The sequence below is a fragment of the Mustela nigripes genome, chromosome 11, assembly GCF_022355385.1.
Source record: "Mustela nigripes isolate SB6536 chromosome 11, MUSNIG.SB6536, whole genome shotgun sequence".
In the NCBI taxonomy this organism is placed as follows: Eukaryota; Metazoa; Chordata; class Mammalia; order Carnivora; family Mustelidae; genus Mustela; species Mustela nigripes.
In genome coordinates this window covers 37,089,750-37,097,306 of record NC_081567.1, presented here as the reverse complement: position 1 = coordinate 37,097,306, position 7,557 = coordinate 37,089,750, and the positions used below count along the sequence as shown (strand labels likewise).

Below are 7,557 nucleotides of genomic sequence, written 5' to 3'. Positions count from 1 at the left end.
CTGAGGTGCGGCCTGGAGGGCCCCCAGCTCCTCCCAGCCCAGACTCCCTCTCTCCTGCGAGGACCCTCCTGCCTGAGTCTCTGCACGGCCCACTCCCAATTGCCCTCTGGGCCTCTGTTTCGAGGTCCTCCTTTTCTGGGCGGCCTTCGCTGGCCACCGTCAGAGTCCGGCACCTTCTTGGGCCCCTGAGACTCCCAGCACCCCCACACCTAGGCCCTTGGGTAAAAACCATCCAGCCCCTGGACCAGGATCCCTCAGGATCTGCTGAGTCCCGTCCAGTCACCTGCCTCCAGATTGAGGTTCAAATCTAGGCTCCCCCCACCCCAACTCCACCCTCTCACCAGGCCGTTTCCTCTGCTGAGATACAGCGGGGTGGGGCCCACGGTAGGCTCCCACTATGTTGTGCTTCTTCCCAGCACAGGGTTTATTGATCAAATGAACAAAAGGACAGAGATACACGGTGGGTCTCGGAAGAGGATTCGGTCTGCCCCTCCTGCTTGGGGTGGGGGCATCATGGGATCGGGGCACTGAGGGAGGAACTGGTGGGGACCCCGGGTCACCGGGTCTCATCTGGGGCACCCCCTGCGCCAGCGGAGCCCCGCTGCTCTCTGACCCAAGTGTGGGGGATGGCACCCAGCCCTGCCCAGGCAGCCGTGTCAGTCAGCCACCTGGGCACCTGGCCGGCCCTGCCTGGTCTTCCCTGCAGTCCAGGTGAGGGGTGAGTCGTTCGCCACCAAGTGGCAGGACACACATGACAAGCAGTCACTGGGGGCCTGATTCATAGCCTTCCAGGAAGTGGTTAACGGGATCCCAGAGCCCGGGGCTTGGTGAGGTCTCCTGGCTGAGTCACGGTGGCCCCTGGAGGAAGGAGCCGTTACTGAGCCTTTCTGGGCAGCCCCCTTCTCCCCAAGGCCCTGGGACCTCGCCAAGACCCCTTATCCTAGCCTTCAAGCTTCTGCAGGCCTAGGCCCCAGGCCCTCCCTTCAGCACCCAAACTGGGGGACTTTCGCAGTGTCAGTGCCACTGGCCTAGACCTCTGGGTCCGGGTTCTGCTCCTCCAGAGGGTAGATCCGGGGCCCACAGCTGGAGCCAGGGTCCTTAGCTCCCAAACCAGATCCCTGAGTCCACTGCTCCAGGGCAGAGGGAGGGGTCTCAGCTAGAGCCCCCATTCCCCTTAACGGCTCATTTCCTCCCAGTAGTCCCACCCCTCCTGTGACCTATAGCCTGGGGTGGCAGGGACTGAACCACTCACTCAGTTGGGGGACTGGTCCAACAGCATTCCACCTCCCAGGATAAAACCTCGGGTGACCTGTAGGGAACTCCACACACCCTGTCACAGGCAGGACTGCTCTCCCAGCCGTGCGCCTGTGCCCCTGCTGGCCATGGTAGTTTCCAGAGCTCCCCCAGCCCTGGGTGGGGGCGGTCTCAGGATCTTAACCCCACTGCTGCTTCTGGCTTCTGCAGGTGAGTTCTGAGGCTCTGCCCCCCCCTCCTCTGCACCCTCCATAGCCACCCCCTTCCTGCTCCCTACTCAGCACCTGCCCACCTGCCGGTCCCTCCCAGCCCTGCCTACACCTGGTCTCCATTCCTTTCCACCCCCCGCCTTCTCTGCTGCTTGCTCCTCTCTGCTGTGTCCTGTGGCTGCCAGCAGGACTTCAGGACACACTGAGGCAGGCTGCGCCCCTGCCTGGACCTCACCACACCTCAGCCCTCCCTGAGCTATCCATTGTCCCCCTCATCCTCGTCTTCCTCCCCGCTCTCTGGTCCACGCATTTCTGTTGTAGGCCTCGGGCTGGGGATAGAGAGGGTCTCGGACCCCACCCTCAGGTCTGGGGGAAACCTAAGAGGGTTGGGCGTGTGCGCCCTGACTCTTAGCCTCCGTGAGAGGTGCCCAGGAGCCGGCCGTCCTCTGCCAGGCAGGTGGGATGGAGCGTGGGCACAGGCGGGCCAGGAGGCTGGTGGGAGGGTAAGGCTGCAACTGAGAGAGGGCGCCTGAGGTTTCCGTCAGCCCTACCCAGGCTCCAGGAAATGCCCCACCCTGGAGGTCTGGGGAGCTGCCCTGGGCACTGGGGGCGGAGGCCTCCTCTCCGCTCACCTGACTCTTCCTTCTCTCTCCTGCAGCTTCCCTCCATGCTATTCCCTCCAGGATACCTGGTGAGTGGGGCCTGTACCAAGTGGCAGGGGCAGGGGAGTCTGTCTGTCTTGGGGGAGCAGGAGAGGAAGGCAGGCTGCAAAGGGGACCGGGAAAGCAGAGCCGAGAGGGGGCCCAGGGCAGGGCAACATCAGCGGGTGAGAGGAGCTCAGAGGAAGGCCAGCCTGAGGGGAGGGCAGAGGAAGGGCGGGGAAGGGCCCCCCAACACACGCACGGGGCATAGCCAGGGCGGGAGGTTTGGGCCCCAGGGGTGACAAAACGTGACTCTTCTCCACCAGCTCCCCCGACCTGTGGGAAGCCGCAGCGGCTGAACCGGATCGTGGGTGGCGAGGACAGCAGCGATGCCGAGTGGCCCTGGGTCGTGAGCATCCAGAAGAACGGGACCCACCACTGTGCTGGCTCGCTGCTCACCAGCCGCTGGGTGGTCACCGCCGCCCACTGCTTCAAGGGGTACGTATGGCCTGTCCTGTACTTGACACCCAGGCTTTCTGCCCTAGACCGTGGGCTCCCCACTCAGCCTCAGCCTCCAGGTCTCAGTCCAGTCTCAGAGCCTCTCAGAAGAGAGACCCTGCTTCAGGGGCCTTCCTGAGCATGTCATCCCCCAGACCCTTCCTGGCACCCTACGCCCCAGGTTCCTTAGTGACCCGATCTCCTTTCCTCTCCTGCCAGCAGTCTGAACAACCCATCCCAGTTCTCTGTGCTGCTAGGGGCCTGGCGGCTGGGGAACCCTGGCCCGAGATCCCAGGAGGTGGGTATCGCCTGGGTTCGGTCCCACCCCGTGTACTCCTGGAGAGAGGGCTCCCGTGCGGACATCGCCCTGGTGCGCCTGGAGCACTCCATCCGCTTCTCTGAGCGAGTCCTGCCCATCTGCCTGCCGGATTCCTCCGTCCACCTCTCTCCGAACACACGCTGCTGGATTGCAGGCTGGGGGAGCATCCGTGACGGAGGTGTGGCTTCTCCCGGGCTGGAGGGTAGCCAGGAACACAGGGATGGTGGGGAGCAGAGGGCAGAGGCCAGAGGCGTAGCAGAAGGAAAAAGACTCTCTTCTGATGACAGAGACAAAAAGTGAGCTGCAGTCCAGAGGTGGGGAGTCATGGAGAGCTAGGCAGACAGCTTTGGGCCTCTCTCCATAAAAGGGATCTGTGGCTACGTCCTGAGGCCGCAACAGGCAGATCAGCGAGGCTATTAAGTGATGGAGGAAGGGCTGGAAGAAGAGTGTGGGGCCAGGCTGACTGCGGACCGATGTCCAAGTGGGAAACGGGCTCCTCCTGGTGGCAGTGTGCCATAATTGCGGGCAAAATTTCCAGAAGGACATAGTCACCATAACCAGAAAACAGAATTGTCAGACCAAGTCTGGAAAACATCATAAGTCAGATAAAGTAAGAGACAGAGAAGCAGAAAAAAAGGAAGGGAGGGAGGGAAGGAAGGCAGGTAGGTAGATAATGGGGAGGGAGGCTAAGAGGAAAAAGTGTAAGAAAAATGGGACCTCAACCAGATTCCAAAAGAAGTACAAGAAATGACACCAGGTTCCTGGGGGTCCCTGAGTCTGAGGTTGCGGGCAGCCTCCCCGTGGTCATCCTACGGGGCTTCTCCAGGAACTCCAGTTATGGGCTGGGGAGGGTCTGCAGACTGTCCCCAAGGCCTCCAGTTCCCTGGGGTTTGGGGGACTTTCATGTCCTAATAGCCTCCAGCATGGGGTGATGGTGACCACTTCCCTTGTCCTGTCCCCACGCTGGACAAGGTGGTGTTGAGCTGGGACCCATGATTCTCTCCATTTGTGGGCATCTCCAATCTCCAAAAATTCTGGGTCTCAGGATGCACACTCCTGTTTGGGTTCAGTAGATCCAGAGGTGGAGTCTGGGAATTGGGGTTTTCTATAGGCGTTTGGGAGAATCTGACAGAGTTGATCGTTAGCCTTTGAGAATGGCCTCCAAGGGGGACTGAGGGGCCGTGGGGACAGTGAAGAGAGGGTTTCCCAAGCCTGATGCCCTGTTCCCTGCCCCCAGTGCCCCTGCCCCATCCCCAGACCCTGCAGAAACTGGAGGTTCCCATCATCGACTCAGAAATCTGCAGCCGCCTATACTGGAGGGGAGCAGGGCAGGGGGCCATCACTGAGGACATGCTTTGTGCGGGCTACCTGGAGGGGCAGCGAGATGCCTGTCTGGTGAGCACCCACCTTCTTCCCAGCACTGCCCGCTGCCCACCCCCCAAGTCAGCTGGGACCCGCAAGTTCCTGAGGTGCCTACAGAACTGGGCCTCTGCTTGGCCCAGGCACCCGTCCGCCAGGCCATACACCAAAGCTCTGCTGAGCGTCTTGGGGTGCCAGACCCCACTCTCTGGGAGCTTGCCTTCTTCTGAGGGGGTTCCTCCGTCCTGGCCCCCAGCTCCAGCTCCATACAGTGGGTGGCTCGGACACTAGATCCTGCTCGTGGCTCCTCCTCTGCTACCTGGGGTGCTGATGTGGCTTGGGCTGTGAGTGCCGAGGTCTGGCTCAAAGTGCCCCTCACCAGCAGTGAGGGCCTGTCCTCCAGGTTGCAGAAGCCCACCCCCACCACCCACCCTACAAGGGAACCCCTTGCCACCTGAGGTGTCAGTCCTGGGCTCTGCCCAGCCCTGACCCACATGGGTCCCTGACCTCACCTCCTCTCCACAGGGTGACTCCGGAGGCCCCCTCATGTGCCAGGTGGAGGGCACCTGGCTGCTGGCGGGCATCATCAGCTGGGGTGAGGGCTGCGCAGAGCGCGACCGGCCTGGCGTCTACATCAGCCTGGCTGCCCACCGCTCCTGGGTGATGCAGATCGTGCAGGGGGTGCAGCTACGTGGGCACTCGCAGGGGAGCAGGCCCTCCCCTGGCCTTGTGCCTTAGGATCCAGGGAGATGGGAGGCCGCCATTGTAAGTGCCACCTGCCTCCCAGGGGCGCCTGCGTACCGGCACTGCTGCCTCTGCAGCGAGGCCCTGCCCCACCCGCAGGAGCACCTTTCTATGTGTATATATATTAACGATTTTTACAGTTATTTGTAGCCCTGCCCGTATATCTTATTTATTCTAATTTCAATAAATTATTTATTCCCCTGTTGCTGTTTTTCCAGGTGTGGGGACATTGGGAAGCAGGGGTAAACCTGGGACTAAAATGGAGCAGATGGGTGTGACTGTGGTGGCACGCCAGGGACCAGGTGTCCCGTGCACCTGTGTTTCAGCATTCTGACCCCCGGCCTTTGCACTTCTTTTCTATGCCCCCCTCCCACTGGAAGGCCACAGAGAGAGGAAGCGGGAGGCCCAGAGGGCTGCAGGGCCAGTCCAGGCCCCCAACCTGCCTGTTGGGTTTCCAAAACTGGGCTAGTGAGGAAAAACCCGCCCATATGAGAGTGGGATGTCCCCTCCCTCCCCTGAGAACCAGGTCTCCCGGATTTGGGCTGAGGCAACCAGGGCCTCTGCACCCCCAGGAGCTGACTCAGGAGTGACTCACTGCTGATTCTGTGAGTAGTCCTACAAGGACAGAGCAAAACAATGAGATGGGAGGTCACTAAGCCTGGCGACACAGTGGGCTAGAGTCAGCTGGCCTGAGCCCGTGGCGGGTGGGGGGGGCAAGTCCTGGGCCACAGAGGGTATGTCAGCTAACCACCTTCCCCTGGGACTGCCCCTCTCCCGCCCTCTCCTCTGCAGCGGGGGCCCTGGCCTCCTGGGCCTGCCCCCCAGAGGTCCCCCCATCCTGAGAACCTCATCTTCACCCACCTGGGGTTCCCTGCAGCCCATGGATGTGCCAGCTGAGGGCTCTGTGGTTGTGTGAACCCGATGGTGGTTCACACAAAGATTCATTCTAGAAGTCAAGGAAGCAGCTAGGTGCGGTCATGCCTGCGGACTGCTTACAAAGTGTCTCCAGCTAGAAATTGCCTATGAAGCGAGTTTCTGAGAAGGCAGCACGGGGTTCTGGCTGGCTTGCTTTTTGGCCCCCTTCCTAAGGAGCAGCTTCTCAAGCGTTGGTTCGTGTTGTTTTGATGACCCTGGTGTTGTTACCAGACCACAGTACCTGCCTTGGGGTTGGTTTTATCAAAAAACAAACAGGGCCCCGGCCTCCTGCTCATCTGGGAACCAGCCTGGGGAGGGAGCGGTAACTCAGGTCAGCGCTGCATCCAAATCCCAGCCCTCCCTTTGTGATCCAGTCCCCTCATTACCTGCCACTTGCCCTGCCCCCTCTCCTGCCTTCAGCCCGCCCCACCTCTTGCTATGCCTCCTCCTCCCTCTGTCCTCCAAGCTCTCCCAGCACCCCTCGCCCCTTCTTCTGCCCCTGCTGCTTCTCCTCATTCTTCCCCTCTCCGTCTCCTGTTCCTCATGTTCTCCCTGGTCCCCAGTAACAGAGGATCCCCCACAGAAGCCCCTGAGGGAGGGAACGGGTAGGGGTATTGCCAGGACACTCCAATGGGGGTGGGTTCTCTCTGAGTTGGGCTCTGGACCTCCAGGGAGCCCCCAGCGCACCCTCCTGGAGAAGCTGGATGGCGGGCTGGGAGGGCAGGCTGGGCGCCAAGTGGATCCCCACCACAACACCATATGCATTGACCCCTCTTTGCTCAGGGCTGGGGCATCCAGGAGGTGGAAACCGAGTCCACCCAGTGCCAGCAGAGAAGCCCTTTTGCTCCTGGGTTGGAGCTGGACTAAGAACAACCCCCAAATCTGGACCACTCGGTGGGGAGGACTGGCTGTTTGGGCTCCATGGACCCCAGCTGCCTCTGGGGACCACAGAGTCCCTGGGCCTGCCGGTGGTCTCCTCAGGAGAAGTCCCCGGGGCCCAGGGGGGCAGCTGTCTCCACCTGTCACAGCCTCCCACACAGAACAGCCCTTCCCAGAGCTCCCCTGACCTCCCCAAGGTGACAAATGTCATTCCAGCAGGAGCTGCCTTAGCTGCGGGCTACTCAGTCTGTCCCTCCACATGCTCTCGCCTCAGGTCTTTTTTTTTTTTTTTTTTTTTAATTTGACAGAGATCACAAGTAGGCAGAGAGGCAGGCAGAGAGAGAGGAAGGGAAGCAGGCTCCCTGCTGAGCAGAGAGCCCGATGTGGGGCTGGATCCCAGGACCCTGGGATCATGACCTGAGCCGAAGGCAGAGGCTTTAACCCACTGAGCCACGCAGGCGCCCCTTGCCTCAGGTCTTTAACCTTTGAGACGTCCATCCCCATGCCCGGGACTCTACGGTTCTGCCCGCACGTCCAGAGCAAGTGAGCACACAGGCACTGAGCCCAGCTCTTGTACAGTGGCAGCCTCCGTGCCAGGTAAGCCCATGCCCCTCCCTTGCTTCCTCCTCTGAAGATACTGGAAAAGTGAAAAGCTCAATTCTGCAATCTCCTGCAAGGTCACTGGAGTGTTGGTCCAGAAGAGGGAAGCAGATGTCCGGTGGGTGGTTTCTTGGGAAGA

General features: G+C 61.0%; 1 protein-coding gene across 2 annotated transcripts; it reads left to right on the top strand.

Annotated features, from left to right (window-relative positions):
• The first annotated feature begins 511 nt into the window (after window positions 1-511).
• PRSS22 (serine protease 22) lies at window positions 512-5,229 on the top strand. Of its 2 annotated transcripts, none has more exons than XM_059415604.1 (6): window positions 512-1,464; window positions 2,122-2,154; window positions 2,431-2,602; window positions 2,825-3,099; window positions 4,159-4,316; window positions 4,806-5,229. In XM_059415604.1, exons 1-6 carry the CDS (start codon window positions 1,383-1,385, stop codon window positions 5,016-5,018), a joined length of 933 nt encoding a protein of 310 aa, XP_059271587.1. In that variant the 5' UTR covers window positions 512-1,382; the 3' UTR covers window positions 5,019-5,229. The 2 variants fall into 2 exon arrangements, with proteins under 2 accessions (XP_059271587.1, XP_059271586.1); XM_059415603.1 differs by having other exon boundaries at window positions 515-1,464; window positions 2,822-3,099.
• The last annotated feature ends 2,328 nt before the right edge of the window (window positions 5,230-7,557 follow it).